Source organism: Fukomys damarensis, unplaced genomic scaffold (genome assembly GCF_012274545.1).
Source record: "Fukomys damarensis isolate Sample0158 unplaced genomic scaffold, DMR_v1.0_HiC HiC_scaffold_11, whole genome shotgun sequence".
Taxonomy (NCBI): Eukaryota; Metazoa; Chordata; class Mammalia; order Rodentia; family Bathyergidae; genus Fukomys; species Fukomys damarensis.
In genome coordinates this window covers 14,526,766-14,545,166 of record NW_022900923.1, presented here as the reverse complement: position 1 = coordinate 14,545,166, position 18,401 = coordinate 14,526,766, and the positions used below count along the sequence as shown (strand labels likewise).

The 18,401-nt window shown below is 37.0% G+C and overlaps 1 protein-coding gene across 1 annotated transcript in view; it reads left to right on the top strand.

Moving 5' to 3' along the window:
* The window catches only part of Fmn2 (formin 2), a 312,905-nt gene that overhangs the window by 269,410 nt on the left and 25,094 nt on the right, over positions 1 to 18,401 (top strand). Inside the window, exon 19 of the mRNA XM_033761961.1 lies at positions 6,560 to 6,709. Within this exon, the coding sequence (XP_033617852.1) occupies positions 6,560 to 6,709 (150 nt within the window). The remainder of the gene's footprint in view (positions 1 to 6,559; positions 6,710 to 18,401) is intronic.

Genomic DNA, 18,401 nt, shown 5'->3' with positions numbered 1-18,401 from the left:
CTGAAGTACACTATGGTAAAACATGAGCTCCAAACTACTTGGGTTGGTAGTAGTTCCAAACTACTACAGGCCACACCTGTGGCCTTTCTTGTTACAACCCACATAGCTTCTCTCTTAGAGTGGCTGCACTTGCTTCCTTTGGCTTTGCTTCGCAAACATTCTACATTTCTGGTATCTCCACCTTTCTGGGGTCTCCATTACACCTTTGACTTCATTGCCACAGCTTCAGGCATATCTCTTCTTGGGGCCCTGTTACCTAAGGATCCTAGGCTTTCCTTTAAAAATGGTGGAAGTCTGCCTGATAACACAACTTTTGTAAGCCTTAACAACTGATGTGATGACACCAAGATCTCTCACCAGCTTGAGCAATAGCCAGGGCATCTTGGACCATTGCTGTAGCAGCCTCTGGATGCCTGAATAGCTGATAATGGTGAAATGATTCACAGACGACTAATTTCCTCAGCATCCCTATTCAAGCAGGGGTCCAAGGTTCTCTTCTCAAATGAATGATTTACAGTTTTACAGTTTTACACTCTTGAAACTGTAATTCACAGGGTCTTGCTGATTCCTAAGATAATCTTAAGGAATCTTTCTCCTTGTCTTAGTTCAGAATACTTCATTTCTTTTTAACATTAGTGTTTTCTTTAGCAACTACCACTTCTTTGACTATATACCTACTTACTATATACATGCTTCTCTTGCAGCCCAAATTTAAATCTCAAGGATTTCTGCTCTAAGTTTTGCTTCCTATTCTCATTCTGCATCTAGCAAAGGCAGCCAGAAGTACTAATGTCACAACCTGAACATTGGGCTCCCTTGAAATTTACCCCATCAGATCAGTTATTCATTCCACCACCCTTAAATTCAGCCTCCCACAAAGACTCAGGACATGTGCAAATGTAGGCAAGACTTTTCCAAGAGGGTAACATGTCTGGCCTCCGTGTCCTAATCAAAGCCTCCTTCCTAATAGAAATATGAACCCAACTTTTACTTTCCACATTCTCATCAGTATCCTGATGAGCTCCAGCAAGAATCACTTATTGGGGCCTGCATACACTAATTAGTTGTTTCTGCATTCTCCTGCAAAACAGCTCCAAAGGCTTCTGAACCTTGTTGTCGGGTACAGTTATAGCAACAACCCTATTTCTCTCATACCAATTTTCTCTAATAGTCATCTTTTCTATTGCTGGAAAAAAAAATGCCAGACATCTACAGTTTAAAGGAGGAGATGGTTATTTGATTTCACAATTTCAGAGTGTTTACTCCATGGTCACCTGGCTCTAAAGCAGGAACATCATGGTGAAAGGGCTTGGCAGAGGAATGCCACTCTTCTCATGCCAACCTGAAACAAAGCAGGATAACAGTGCTAGAGGAAGAGGCCAGGGACCAGATATATTACCCAAGATCAAGCTCCTGTGACCTACCCAGACATACCGAGAAGTGTGCTTTCCTAATCCACTGGTTGGCTGTAAAGCCAGTCAAGTTGATAATCCAGTTTAACCCTCACAATTACTTAAAACACAAAAACAAAAACAAAAATAAATCCTTTTTATCAGGATTGCTTTGAATCTAGAGAGACAATGGTGAATCTTCTAATGTAGGAATATATTATAGTTTTCACTTACACTTTAGGCTTTCTTTCATTTTTCTCAATGATATGTTGTAGTTTTTACAAATTTCTGTTTGATTTCTTGTTAGTTAATTTATGTTTTGTGGTGGTAATGTAAAATTACATTGTTTCTCCAGTAGTTATAGTTTCATAGAAATGCACTTGATCTTTTCATATTTGCCTTGAAGTTTACAGTATCTATATATTAAATTATTTAGTTCTCATAAATTCACTTATTAATTCTAAAAGGGGGTTTTTGTTTATAGTTTTTATATAATTTTCTATATATACAAACATGTAATGTGTGTATAAACATAGCAATAATTTTATTTCCAGCCTGTCTTTTTTTGTTGTTTTTTGCCTGTTCACTGGCTGGAGATTTCAGATTTTAGTACAATGTTGAATAGAATTGAAAAGAGCAAACATTCTTGTTAAATTGCAGGGTTAAAATGTCAAGTACCATATTTGATTTGTGAATGTTTTATTGACAACTATTTTGCTTATGCTCATGGAGGATATTGGTCTATAAATTTATTTTGTTTTACAATATCTTTTGCAGATTCTAGTGTCAAAATCAGGATAATGCTGGCCTCATAAAATAAGTTGAGGAATGCACCCCCCTCCTTAGTTTTCTAAAAGTGTTAGCATAAATTTCTATATCAAATGATCATTAATTTATGGGAAACAATTTGAAGCAAAAATATTTGGAGGATAGAGATAATTTTGATTATAAGCTCAAAATAAATGTCATACTTCTTAAAAGTAATTGATTAAATATAATTTAAATTTCCTATATATGGAGCTAGTTATATTTTCTACCTCATTTGTCAGTTTTAAAACTTTTACTGATGAAGAATTTGTGGATTTCACTTATAGCCTTAAATCTATTGGCATGAAGCTACTTATAACATCATCACAGTATCATTTTAAACCTGTATAATCCTTAGTAACTGTTTTCATCTCTAGTATTAGTAATTTCTATGTTCTTTCTTTTCTTATTTATTAGGCTTAGTAACTTACATATTTTATTAAAATTTTAAATAAATCAACTTCTGATCTTACTTCAATACAGTTCAGTTTTTCTTTGTTTTATGCTTTTTTAAAAAATCATTTCATTTTTTTCTCCACAGTTGAATTTAAGTTCCTCTTCTGGAATGAACAACTACATCACTGATTTTCTAATATAGACATTTAAAAACATACGTTTCTCTCTAAGAACTGTTTTATCTGCATCTCACACATTTTGATATTTTGTTTAATTTTATTATGTTTGAAATATTTTCTGATTTTTTGATGCATGTATCATTCATAATAGTTTCTCTAAATTTTCAAATTGGAGATTCTGTAGATGTTCTTTTTTTTGTTTCATAATTTTTTGCCACTGTAGACAGAGTACATACTCTGGATAATTTGTCCTTTGAAACTGATTGAGACTTTTTTTATAACTCAACATATGGTCCATGTTGATGGATGTTTTCTGTGCTGTGGTAAATTCTACCATCGACTACAATGTTCTACAACTTTTAGTTAGGTCAGTTTGTTGACAGTTATATTCAGACATTCTATATCTTTAGTAATATTTTTATCTAGTTCTGTTAATTACTAATATAGCATTGTTAGAAATATCTGCTTGTGCTTGTTTTATTTTTGCTTTGCTTGTTTCATATATTTTGAAATGCTTTTATTAGGTGCATATAGATTAAGGATCATTATGTCTTCTTGATGTTTTGGTGTTTATTCATAATGAAATGAGGGTCTGGTAATAGTTACCTTGATATTTACTTTGTGTGGTATAGAACATGTGGACTCTGTTATGCTCAGTGTCTAAAAGGAATACCTTTTTCCACTGCAGTGATTTTTCTCTTGCTCAGTTTTGTATGAAATTAGTTTTACAGAGTTCTTAGAATGAAGAGCTGCCTAAAGATACTTCCCAGATTCACTACTTTGGAATCTCCTATTTTTTTGCGTTTGTGCAGTGTTTAAAAAAAAAAAAAAAGACCTCATACTCTGAGGTTTTCCCACTTCAGTATACCAACATCTGCTATTTCCTTTATCTTGAGTTTATCCTTCACCATTTGAGTTATCCTAACAAAGCTGTAGAGCTTTGCTACAGAAGGGAGTTTTTCTTGGTTAGGGCTAAATGTTCTAGATATCCCAGACTTCCCCCAGGCCTTTCAATTTTAATTTATATAGATCCTTTCTCCTATTCCAGGAATTAGAGTTTGTAAGACTCCTTCACTTGGAGTTTTCAGGTCGATCCTGACATTTTTCAGGAATACCTGTTTGGGGGTTGGGAATTCTGTGTTTACAGGGTCCCTCTGGTGCTACCTGCTGCTTCCTCCTAGCTGATGATATTAGCACATGGGTTTTATGCTGTCAGTGGTTTGCCCCTACTTACGTGTTTTCTGGGGGGTTGTGGGAAAATTGGTTACCTTGTGCCTGTGTACATCTTCCTTTGCTCTCTGTGTCATATTCTCAATTGACACTTGTTCCTTTACCCTAATCCCTTCCAAAGAAGTAGCTATGAATTTGTTTCTTTTTATTGAGACTCAGGACATTAGTCAATTTCACACTGACTTTAAAGCACTGTTGGATACTCATTTGTTCACAGATTTGTAAAATTTTACAATAGCTGCATTTTAGTGGAAATTTTTTGCCTCTTATAAAATTAATGCATATCCTGCTGTTTTGTTTTATAACTGGCAAGGTCCTTTTCATTAATGGCAACCTTTTTTCCTACCTATACATAAATAAATTAAGGCTCAGAAGTTAAGTTCCCTGCCTAAAGTTATGAATGTTAGGACACAGCCAAGAAAATGTTACTTAATAATTAAAGCAATTATTAGTATCAGAAGCTCCTGTGCATATCAGTAACTAAAAAATGTTTTCAAGGAACATGATCACATGAGTATTAGTAAATCAGCTTCAGTAGAATTAGGTATTTTAAAAAAATCATTAGAAGATACATTTATTTAACACGCATTATAAATATATAACATTTTTATGTAAAATAGTGTGCAATATAAATACATTTATGTGTGAACACTCAACTCATGCTTTGGAAATTATCGTCCCAATGAACTTTAAAACAAATTTTTGATAGTCTCTGTTTTACCCTGGTGAGAAGTCAAAACATAATGATGTTGGCTTGCTCCTGTTACGAGTCCTAGGGTCAGGACTCAATACTCCACATTTTTGCATTCTAAACATTATATTCTTACCTTTATGCAGTATTCTTTGTAATAAAACTTTCAGAATGTTTCAAGACTGCTGAACAGATGAACCAGCTATTACAGCTCTGATATGTCTGTTGAAAGACAAGGTTTGCAATGTAACAGTCAATTTGATGAAGTCCAAGTATCAGAGAAGTTATGAAAAAGAATAAATGAACAATTGAAGGATTTGATGCTTAATTCCAGCCTAGCTGGTCACAAATGCCCTTCTAGCATATAGGGAAAATGACCAGTTTTCCCAGGAGGATACATATGTATACTTTATCAGTTTTAATAAAATATGTTCTAGATATATCCTAGACCATTTATGCTTCCTGGGCATAAGTGACAGTTCTAACACTATCAGCACATTCTACAGACACATGCTAATGTCATTACCATTGCTCATGGCCTCCAAGTTCTCAAATGCTCTACTCACTTCCCAGCCCACCTTTCAGGATTAAGTGACTATGTGATATCAGTTTTTTCTGGTAGGCCAACTAGGGAGAAACATAATTCCTGAGACCCTCAAATGTGATCAAATTAGCATTTCATCTCTTAGGATCTCAAAACTGGTGATCCTAAGAATTTTGTTGCTCAGAGATAGTCACAAAGAGAGTTTAAAAATAGAGTAGATTAGTCACACATTGGTAACCCATATTTGGGGTAGCTCTTAAATTTTCATGTGTGGTGTTCAATCTCGTTTACCTTTTGAACAAACTTACCATAAAGGTCATGTTTTTTAATTTTTTGTATTACTTTTCATAGTAGAGATTTGGAATAAGCTTTATGAGGAGCTGAATACAGAGATATGTATTACTGTGTGTATGTATTTTTTAATCATTGAGCAAAATCAAGTTGCCGGAGAAGTTGTTACTTTAGGGTAAATCAGATTAAGCTTTGTGTAGCAGAAATAGTTTGGGCCTTAGGCCAAAGTAAAATGGAAAGGACAAGGATTGTTTGCATGGCATTCCTGTATGCAACATCTCTGGCCTTGCTCTGATCAGCCATTGGGGCTGGCATTGTCAACTGTTGGCAGGGACCTTTTCAGGGCATTATTCATGGGACTTTGTTACATTTTAAGCCCGTCATTTACTTGTTGTATGTTCTTTGTCAAACAGTCTTGTTGGGACCCCTGAGCCCCATGTAGCTCAAATATATTGCAGCCACTGAATTGCACCTTCCAAAGACTGACTCTGATGTCAGCTTCCTGTCACAGTGCTGGCTGCCATATTGGTATCTGGTCAATGGTAGCACTGACTTTTTCAGTGTCTGTTAGGAATCTTGCTTACCACAGCACACTCCCTTCCTAATCTATATAGGAAGACAATAGCATGCAAACAATATAATATAAAAGTAGAACACATATTAGTTTGGGGACAAATGAGTGATATGTTTTCTTTTTAGAGTTTAGAAAAAAAATACAGGTCCACCAGTTATAATATGTCTCAACTTGACTACAGGTCCATTCTAAAATGTGTCGAACACATATCTGTTCATTGAAAATGGAATTGGATTGGGGTATTTGTCAGTAAATAGAGAATTCTGTTCAGCTGCAGCTCTCTGTATCTGAAACTCTGGCATAAACCCATAAAGAAGTACTGTTCGTACCTGAAGACTTAGAATCCTCTTGATAATAATAATTGTGCATGTATGAAATCAACATTTGAATGGAGAAAGAATATCCCATATTGGAAAGTAATCATAGCTTTTATGTTGTGTGTGCATACTTTGACAGCTTTTTGGAGACTACAGCCTATTTCTTCATGAAACCAAAAATTGGAGAGAAGGAGGTGTCCCCAAATGTTTTCTTCAGTATCTGGCATGAATTCAGCTCTGACTTTAAAGACTTTTGGAAGAAAGAGAATAAACTTATCCTACAAGAGAGGTAGGTATTTTCATTTGCACAATGGCATTTGCAAAACAGGTATTTTATTAGGTGTGACTCTGCTGGGGCTGCCAACTTTTATAGCCTGAACAAAAATTAGATGGCCCTCACCCTCGGGTAGCAAGTCAAAGAAGGTGCTGACATTTAGCACCATTTGGAGTTTGAATGAGAAGAATCAGTTATGGCTGTGATGCAACAGAGAATAGCTAGAGATGGGGTGGTTTTCCAAGACCACTGTCTGGTAAAACGACTTCTGTCATGAGGAAACCACAAAAACATGAACCACATAAGAAATGTTGATCCATCTTGCTGGAATGCTAAAGCCATCCACCTCTAAAAATGGACAGCAAAGACTGCAAAGGTAAGAGGAATAGTTTTGTGTTTGTTTTCACTCAATTCAAGTGATATGGTTACCATTCATATCAACATTTCACCCAGATATCTCCAAGAAACACAGAGAATAATTTTTAAATATTCTTGTGGAATAGCATCACATTTCTTACAATAAATCTTTGCAGAATGAAAGAGAAATTTTTCTCTTAAATATGTGGAATAATGTCTCTGATTATAAACATTCCGCTGAAACAAATATTAAGTCACAAAGAAAGCTATCCCTCCGGGGCAGTCTCCCCAAATACCAGACTCTGGTAGGGAAATGAAAAGGCAACATAATCCAGACTCTAAAGCAAACCCTAATGCTAAACCCGTTACTGCACTTCCTTTACTAGCAAGGACTTTGCTTTAGATCTTTAGAAAATTTAAACCTTGAGGGACTTGGCTCATCGCTACCATAAAATTCCATTTTTCTGTTTATTGTCGTTTCTTTTGGTCTGCTTACCTATAAAACTCTGTTTACCTAGATTTTGTTATCTTCTTAGATTAGACTAAATTAATTGCTAGCATTTACTCAGCAGACACTGGCCAGACTTTTGCTCCCTGGTTTCGTTACAGCCACCCCTCTCTTCATGATGAGGATGCATTCTGAGAAGTGCATTGCGAGGTGATTTCACGGTAGTGTGTGCATGACAGAGTATGTTTCATTAGATGGCTACACATCAGTGATGACATCTTATGGGTCCACTGTCACATACGCAGTCCATTGTTGACAGAAGTGTGATGCAGTGAATGACTATAATTTCTTAGCTTCTCTGGATTTGTCATAGAAGAAATTATATTGGTGCATAGCAGATAGGACAAAAGAGCAGTTTGACTACAAAGAAATCACTCTAAATATCACCCTCAACACGATGGATTTCTTCTGCCTCAAAAGACGTCACTAGGTGTTTGTTTTTTTGGTACCAGGGATCGAAGACATCACTAGGCTTTAACATAAAGTTTGAGATTGTACTCAACTATCATTACTATAGGTAGGAGAGATAACTGCCAAAAAATGAGCAATCATTATTCTTTCCCTCACATTCAGCCATATGTTGAGTGATTTTTACCAAAATAAGACGTACTCAGTTTAGAAAATTGTAAAAAAAGAATTTTTTTTTTTAATTTTTAAAGAAGGAGCTTTGTAATCATAGCACATTGGGTCCAACTTCCCTTCTAACCTAAACTTGTTTTCCTGGAAAAGGATCTGAAACCATTTGCACTAAAGTTCAAAATGGAAACAGTAGTATTTCATGTTGCACAATTTTCTACATTATACCTGGGATCAGAGCGCTAAAGGAGAAGGGAAACAGTGAGGTTTAGGCATCAACAAGACAGGACTGAGCACAAGAACGGCTGTCTCAATACAGATTAGGTAAGTGAGCGTGTCACAGCACAAGGCACACACACCAAGGGTAAAAGTAGAAACTCTCATCATTGCTCTCCTGTTCCCATACAGAGCATTAAAAACTATGAGATGCCTCTGGGAGAAAACACTGAGACTGATTCGAATGTACAGCTGCCTAAGTGCGCGTAGTCTCTGTCCAACATGTGCTTCACGCGAGAGATTTGTGTAGCTAGGCAACATTACCATCAACAATCCTCTTACGGTATTGTATGCATCTCACATCCCCCAAATGAGCTTTTCTTCACTTTCTAACTATTTCCTAACATCAGCCAGATCCTTCCTTTATGCTTTATCCTGTGCTTGTCATGTTTTAGATATATGCTATGGCTTTTGGACTCAAGCTTGGTGACCTTTCATTTTGGCAGTACTGTGAATTGGCAGAATATGTGAGTGCTCTTCACTGCAGACTTCTAATTTTACCAAATCATTTGCTTTTAATAAAATACTAAAGAGGAACATGTGTCACGTGAGACTGCTTCTCTGTTCTTCCCCTGCCAGCATCTATCATGCCTCTTGGTAAATAATAGACTGCAGAAAAGCAAGATTCTTGGTGTGAAGGGTTTGCAGCATAAGACCAGCTGCATAGGTTCTGGGGAAGAGTGTAAAACAAAAATATGGGGTCCCTTCTTCAAAATTTAGCAATGTCAGAATAGCAAAGCATTAGATGAGACCGAGAGCTTTGCTGGCTGTCTAAATGCACAACTTTGTTGGCTTGGTCTTGGTACTGTGTGTTCTGTAACAGCCAGAAGGGTACTTGAAGGATGCGCCGAAGGCCCCAGGACATCCAGGGGAAATGAGGATGTGCTCGGTTCAGAGTGTAAAGCTTCCCATTCGGTTACTGTCGTGTGAGTAGAACCTCAACTAGAATTATAAATACTTAATATAGGGTGCTGTCCCCAACTTGTTTATCTCCATCCTCTGTACATCTGTAATATGTATCAGCAGCATATTTTGTAGAATAGCTAATCTTGTACTGCTGAACAGTATGTGTGCAGTGTTTGTGTTTTATACATTTTTACTGTTTGCCAGTCAGTTTTTATTTCCCAATGAGTTGTTCAATGTCTTCGTTTCTGAGAGAGCCATCAGTTGTCACTTGTCCACACTGCTTTCCCTAATCTGACCTGTGACATCGTTGTCTTTGATACGAATATAGAAATAAGAACTTACCCTACGGAAGTAATTAACGTATTTACTCATAGAACTTAACTTGCTGAGTGCAGGTAATAAAATACCTGCTCCAAATACCTTAAGCAAAAAGAGACACTTAGCCAGTCACACCACAGCAGGATGTAAGTGGAGCTTACCCAGGGAAGGACCTAGTGCAGAATTCTTCCTGCAGTCTGTGGGTTAGGGTTTGGCAGACTGGTCTACGTCTCTCTTTGTTTTTTTTTTTTTTTTTCCTTTTTTGTACTATTGAAGATTAAAACCAAGAGCACTCTACTACAATTCCCAGGTCCCCCTTTATTTTATAATTTTGAGGCAAGTTCTCACTAAGTTGCTCAGGCTAGCTTTGAGCTTCTGTCTTCCTACTTCAGGCGCCTCAGTGGTGGGGGTTACAGGACTGTTCCACACAGCTCTGCGTATATTTTTTTGTGAAAAAAAAAACAATTTCATAATGAAATAATTAGAAAACAATAGTTCATACACTATGTATCATTATCTTCAAAGTGGTTACTCAGAGTATAAGACATAGCCAAAATGATTCTTATAAAGAAGAAACAAACAGATAATAGCACAAAACTTTATTTTCTACACCTAAAATGTACTAATAGGTTAAATGAAACAAATTAGCATATGTGTTAAAATATTTTTGAAAACAGAACAGGTAATTTGGGGAATTATTTGAACTTCTCCCTACTTCCTATTTATCTTCTATTTTGCTCTTTATATTCTCTAATAAGAGGAACCATTTAATCATTTAGTCTGTGTGTATCGCTCATTTGCATTGGGTTCTCAAGTTGCATCCGTTTACACACAAGTGCCTCAAATTTATCTTTCCTTGTAGCAGAGTAGTACCCCATTGTGTATAAATTCCACATTTCCCTTCTCCATTCATCTGCTGATGGATGTAAATACTGTTTCCAAGATCTGGCTATTATAAATCAAGCTGCTATAAACATGGGCATACATACATATAGCCCTGTAATATCCTGATACTAACTCCTTTGGGAAGATATCTAGAAGAGAGATAGTTGGGTCAAATGGAGTTTCTGTTTTTACTTTTTTGAGGAGTCTTACACTGATTTCCATAGTGGTTATACTAATTTACCTTTCCACCAATAATGTAGAAAAATTTCTTCAGCCCATCACCCTTGCCATCATTGGTTTTTATTAGATTTTTTGATGATAGCCGTTCTTTCTGGCAGATGTTGGTATTTCAGTATCATCTTAATTTGCATATCTCTAATAGACAACAGTGTTGAATACTGTTTCATGTATTTTGGCCATTCGTACTTACTCTTCTGAGAAATATCCATTCGTTTTGGTTATTCATTTTTTTGATTGGATCTTTTCCGTATGGGGGAATATATTTTTTTAGTTCTTTACATGTTCTAAATGTTATCCTTCTGTCCAAGAAATAGCTGGCAAATTTCCATTCTTTAGGCTGTCACTTCACTCTGTTGGTTGTTTCCTTGCTATGCAGAAGCTCTTTAATTTGATATGGTCCCATTTGTTGATGCTTGTTATTCTTTCTTGTGCCATTGGGATTCTGTTCAAAAGGTCCTTGCCTATACCTCTGTCTTTAAGAGTTGTACATATTTTGTCTTCCAGCAGATTAAGTGCTTATGTTTTAACATTTAGATCTTTGATTTATTTTGATTTTAGTTTACTACATGGGGATATATAGATATCCTCATATCCGGATTGAGTCTGTGTGTCTTTTTAAATGTCCTAACTATACCTCCTCTTTTCTACTCCTTCATTCTCTAACCCTGCTCCCCCTCCTCTCCACCGCTCCGTCTGTTTCTCTCCCTCCCTCCCTCCTTCTGTCTCCTTTTCCCTCTTCTTCTCTCTCCCTCTCTCTTCCCTCCCACTTTCCCCACTCTTCTCTGTGGATTTGCTTATTTATCAAGCCAGGCTATTCCTTTGACAGTGGATTCATGGCCATCAGCCACAACCATGGCTTATATTCTCAGAACCCACGATTAACTGACCTAGAAAAATCCCAGGGGTCAACTCCCAATGAGTTGTCACCATTTCTGGCCACAGTGGCCAGTGGGAGGCTAGAGTACCACAGACAGCTCAGCAGTTCACAAACCCAGGCCTGCAGCCAGAGGTTACCACAATTGATAGCTGCCTTCAGAGTGCTATCTTTAGAGTGAGGAAAGAATGGTTTCCTCAGAAAAATGAGTTAGAATCTACTTACCTAATTAATCAAGATTTTAAAAGTAAATCAGGTATTATCTGAACGTCTTAGCCTTGAGAAATAACCTTAGTAATAACCTGAAAGATGATGTTAGTGAGGTCCTAAAATTTTACTTTCTAATGATGTTTTCTTTGCTATAATTTAGTATTTTTTAGATTGAATAGTATCTCTAAGGTTTTAAATCATGTATAAAATTTCCTTACCCTTTTATTTCTTATTGATGTCCGACTGTAGAGTGGTAATAACTCTGTTTTCTAACTTTGTCCTGATAACTAGTATACTTTAATTGATAAAGGGCTTAAATAATGAATTTCTATGCATGCATCTTGAGTAAACCAGTCTTTCTAGCAGTTGTGGTTTGGAAAACATGAGGATTTTTGTTTTAGTTAGCTCCACCAGTTACTACCTCCAGAGTCATAGGAATTGTCATTCATAGAAGAGTCACGGGTTCCTAACCACAAAATGGAATTGATGCAGTGTTATTTTGTGTAGCAGCTGAGATAAAGTATTAACACATGCAGTGAAATAGCTGCATGCTCAATGCTCAGTGGCTATTTCTCTATCATTTATAAATGACATTGCAGTCCTGGCTCTCCCCAAGGTGATGGAGCATACCTATATGCATGTTAAGCAACTTGAGACATAGTTTGTAAGTACAGGTATTACTCTGACTCTCTGTTACTAGCATAGTCACTTTGCTTTGACTGGAAGAAAATATCCACACCACCAACAATTTAAAGGAGGAGAGGTTGTTTTGGCTTATGGTTTTTAGAGAATTAAGTTTGCATCGCTTCTCGGCCTTTTGGCTAAGATCAAGTGGAGAATTAAGTTTGCAGTCTGCTGGCTCCAAGACAGAAAGATGTGGTGGAAGGGTCTGAGGAAGGAAAGCTGCCTTCTCACATCATGGTAGCCAAGAAGGAAAGAGAGCAAGGAGGCCCGTGGGACAAGAACATTCACTACCAGTTCCAGCCTCCAACCACGCCCCACCTCCTAACATCAATCAGCATGGCGTCGCCTTCGTCCAGTCACCTTCCAAATCTATGGGACACTTGGGGAGCAGTTTAGATCTAAACCATAGCAGTTACTTTTGTGATTAGGTAAAATGTCTTGATCCTGGGTCCAAGCACCAACTTTTGTTTGAAAATGTTAACACAGCCTCTCCTTCCGTATTTACACTGACTCATTAGTTTGTTTATAGGTCAGAAAAAGTATTTTCTTCCTCTGCTTAGAACTAGGCATTTGCAATTGTTAACAAGAAATCTTCCTTTTTAAAAAGATTCATCACAAACAACACAAAACACATGAAAATATAATTTTAAAAAGTTTTTTTCCATTTGACTATATTCCCTAAAAGCTGAGGAATAAACTGACATTTGTTCTGCCAAGTATCTCTCCAATGGTCTTACAGAGCATGGTTGTGATATGTAAGGAAATGGTCAATCTTTGTCTCTTTTTTTTTCCTGAAAACATTAACATTAGTGTCATATGGCCAATAACGAGGCCCTGTGGAATTAGGACAAGAGCTGTATTAATTAGAGGAAAGGAGATACCAGTTGGTTGAGACTGTATGTACTTTTGACCTTGACCAACTTGCTGTTGGTTCTAGAGGGAGAAGTTAGGACTCATAGAACAACCTTACCTTTCACTCCTGCTGTTTTTTAAGTTGCACTCAATTTCCGGGCAGAGTCTTCAGCTAAATAACTATGTGAAGTTATTTGTAACCCTTTAATCATTTCATATTGAACTTTACTAGGCACTGAGATATTCATGTTCATTTGAAAAAGGCTTCATCTTCCTTGATCTAACAGGCTAGCACTGGTGTACAGTGGAACAAACGAAGAGGGAAATGAATTCTACGCAGAGGGCTTTTGACAGGAGTGTAGAGCCAGCATAGGATTTTCACAGGCAGTTCAGAGAGGTGAAGGTTATTTTAGGCAAGAAAATCTGGCTCCAAAAACTGGCCTGCAAACCCCAAAATGCCTAATATGGCCTACCATAATTTCATTTTTAATCACCTTGACATTTTAATTTAATAAATCAATTGTGACATCAGTAAGGGTTATGTTTAAAGTGTTGTCTAAATTAATTTACTGACTTATTTTACTTCGAGACAGGTAGTCTTTGATGAAACCAGAGGAAGGATAGCTGCTTCTCTAATTGCACAAGCATGTAGCAATCAAGACTGGTTTCAGCTCATATGAAATCGGTAATTAGGGGAAAATGATTTGAGTGTTTGTCCTTAGAAGGTTATGTGTTACACTGGAGAATGCCTTATGCCAGGCTGACATTTCCATTTCTCCAATTTGTGTTCAAGTGAGTTGTATGGTCAGATTTATGTATTATGTTAGCAGAGTAAGTTTAAAGAGACCACTTTCAAAGCAACTGAGAATAAATCTAAAGAGTGAAGATAAGAAAAATATTTATTTTTATGTAATAGCGGATTTTGTGGATACCTAAGTCCCTCTGGGACTGCTCTGTCGCCCAAAGTCACTGCAGTAATAAATGACTTTGGCCTGCGACATCCGTTTTTCTCCCTGACACAAGTTTCTAGAGAAATAACCCATAAGAACAATGTCTTCCCAGTGCCCGCTTTCTAGAACTATGTTTTGACAGGACGCTTGGCAAAGCAGACACTCAAAATAGTGGCAAATGGAGGCTCAGAATGTGTAGGGAATCTAATCTGCAATAATATGTACTAAGGGATAATAGATGATTCATCCAGCAATTATTTATACTCTACAGTCCTGTGCTTGTCATGTTTTAGATATATGCTATGGCTTTTGGACTCAAGCTTGGTGACCTTTCATTTTGGCAGTACTGTGAATTGGCAGAATATGTGAGTGCTCTTCACTGCAGACTTCTAATTTTACCAAATCATTTGCTTTTAATAAAATACTAAAGAGGAACATGTGTCACGTGAGACTGCTTCTCTGTTCTTCCCCTGCCAGCATCTATCATGCCTCTTGGTAAATAATAGACTGCAGAAAAGCAAGATTCTTGGTGTGAAGGGTTTGCAGCATAAGACCAGCTACATAGGTTCTGGGGAAGAGTGTAAAACAAAAATATGGGGTCCCTTCTTCAAAATTTAGCAATGTCAGAATAGCAAAGCATTAGATGAGACCGAGAGCTTTGCTGGCTGTCTAAATGCACAACTTTGTTGGCTTGGTCTTGGTACTGTGTGTTCTGTAACAGCCAGAAGGGTACTTGAAGGATGCGCCGAAGGCCCCAGGACATCCAGGGGAAATGAGGATGTGCTCGGTTCAGAGTGTAAAGCTTCCCATTCGGTTACTGTCGTGTGAGTAGAACCTCAACTAGAATTATAAATACTTAATATAGGGTGCTGTCCCCAACTTGTTTATCTCCATCCTCTGTACATCTGTAATATGTATCAGCAGCATATTTTGTAGAATAGCTAATCTTGTACTGCTGAACAGTATGTGTGCAGTGTTTGTGTTTTATACATTTTTACTGTTTGCCAGTCAGTTTTTATTTCCCAATGAGTTGTTCAATGTCTTCGTTTCTGAGAGAGCCATCAGTTGTCACTTGTCCACACTGCTTTCCCTAATCTGACCTGTGACATCGTTGTCTTTGATACGAATATAGAAATAAGAACTTACCCTACGGAAGTAATTAACGTATTTACTCATAGAACTTAACTTGCTGAGTGCAGGTAATAAAATACCTGCTCCAAATACCTTAAGCAAAAAGAGACACTTAGCCAGTCACACCACAGCAGGATGTAAGTGGAGCTTACCCAGGGAAGGACCTAGTGCAGAATTCTTCCTGCAGTCTGTGGGTTAGGGTTTGGCAGACTGGTCTACGTCTCTCTTTGTTTTTTTTTTTTTTTTCCTTTTTTGTACTATTGAAGATTAAAACCAAGAGCACTCTACTACAATTCCCAGGTCCCCCTTTATTTTATAATTTTGAGGCAAGTTCTCACTAAGTTGCTCAGGCTAGCTTTGAGCTTCTGTCTTCCTACTTCAGGCGCCTCAGTGGTGGGGGTTACAGGACTGTTCCACACAGCTCTGCGTATATTTTTTTGTGAAAAAAAAAACAATTTCATAATGAAATAATTAGAAAACAATAGTTCATACACTATGTATCATTATCTTCAAAGTGGTTACTCAGAGTATAAGACATAGCCAAAATGATTCTTATAAAGAAGAAACAAACAGATAATAGCACAAAACTTTATTTTCTACACCTAAAATGTACTAATAGGTTAAATGAAACAAATTAGCATATGTGTTAAAATATTTTTGAAAACAGAACAGGTAATTTGGGGAATTATTTGAACTTCTCCCTACTTCCTATTTATCTTCTATTTTGCTCTTTATATTCTCTAATAAGAGGAACCATTTAATCATTTAGTCTGTGTGTATCGCTCATTTGCATTGGGTTCTCAAGTTGCATCCGTTTACACACAAGTGCCTCAAATTTATCTTTCCTTGTAGCAGAGTAGTACCCCATTGTGTATAAATTCCACATTTCCCTTCTCCATTCATCTGCTGATGGATGTAAATACTGTTTCCAAGATCTGGCTATTATAAATCAAGCTGCTATAAACATGGGCATACATACATATAGCCCTGTAATATCCTGATACTAACTCCTTTGGGAAGATATCTAGAAGAGAGATAGTTGGGTCAAATGGAGTTTCTGTTTTTACTTTTTTGAGGAGTCTTACACTGATTTCCATAGTGGTTATACTAATTTACCTTTCCACCAATAATGTAGAAAAATTTCTTCAGCCCATCACCCTTGCCATCATTGGTTTTTATTAGATTTTTTGATGATAGCCGTTCTTTCTGGCAGATGTTGGTATTTCAGTATCATCTTAATTTGCATATCTCTAATAGACAACAGTGTTGAATACTGTTTCATGTATTTTGGCCATTCGTACTTACTCTTCTGAGAAATATCCATTCGTTTTGGTTATTCATTTTTTTGATTGGATCTTTTCCGTATGGGGGAATATATTTTTTTAGTTCTTTACATGTTCTAAATGTTATCCTTCTGTCCAAGAAATAGCTGGCAAATTTCCATTCTTTAGGCTGTCACTTCACTCTGTTGGTTGTTTCCTTGCTATGCAGAAGCTCTTTAATTTGATATGGTCCCATTTGTTGATGCTTGTTATTCTTTCTTGTGCCATTGGGATTCTGTTCAAAAGGTCCTTGCCTATACCTCTGTCTTTAAGAGTTGTACATATTTTGTCTTCCAGCAGATTAAGTGCTTATGTTTTAACATTTAGATCTTTGATTTATTTTGATTTTAGTTTACTACATGGGGATATATAGATATCCTCATATCCGGATTGAGTCTGTGTGTCTTTTTAAATGTCCTAACTATACCTCCTCTTTTCTACTCCTTCATTCTCTAACCCTGCTCCCCCTCCTCTCCACCGCTCCGTCTGTTTCTCTCCCTCCCTCCCTCCTTCTGTCTCCTTTTCCCTCTTCTTCTCTCTCCCTCTCTCTTCCCTCCCACTTTCCCCACTCTTCTCTGTGGATTTGCTTATTTATCAAGCCAGGCTATTCCTTTGACAGTGGATTCATGGCCATCAGCCACAACCATGGCTTATATTCTCAGAACCCACGATTAACTGACCTAGAAAAATCCCAGGGGTCAACTCCCAATGAGTTGTCACCATTTCTGGCCACAGTGGCCAGTGGGAGGCTAGAGTACCACAGACAGCTCAGCAGTTCACAAACCCAGGCCTGCAGCCAGAGGTTACCACAATTGATAGCTGCCTTCAGAGTGCTATCTTTAGAGTGAGGAAAGAATGGTTTCCTCAGAAAAATGAGTTAGAATCTACTTACCTAATTAATCAAGATTTTAAAAGTAAATCAGGTATTATCTGAACGTCTTAGCCTTGAGAAATAACCTTAGTAATAACCTGAAAGATGATGTTAGTGAGGTCCTAAAATTTTACTTTCTAATGATGTTTTCTTTGCTATAATTTAGTATTTTTTAGATTGAATAGTATCTCTAAGGTTTTAAATCATGTATAAAATTTCCTTACCCTTTTATTTCTTATTGATGTCCGACTGTAGAGTGGTAATAACTCTGTTTTCTAACTTTGTCCTGATAACTAGTATACTTTAATTGATAAAGGGCTTAAATAATGAATTTCTATGCATGCATCTTGAGTAAACCAGTCTTTCTAGCAGTTGTGGTTTGGAAAACATGAGGATTTTTGTTTTAGTTAGCTCCACCAGTTACTACCTCCAGAGTCATAGGAATTGTCATTCATAGAAGAGTCACGGGTTCCTAACCACAAAATGGAATTGATGCAGTGTTATTTTGTGTAGCAGCTGAGATAAAGTATTAACACATGCAGTGAAATAGCTGCATGCTCAATGCTCAGTGGCTATTTCTCTATCATTTATAAATGACATTGCAGTCCTGGCTCTCCCCAAGGTGATGGAGCATACCTATATGCATGTTAAGCAACTTGAGACATAGTTTGTAAGTACAGGTATTACTCTGACTCTCTGTTACTAGCATAGTCACTTTGCTTTGACTGGAAGAAAATATCCACACCA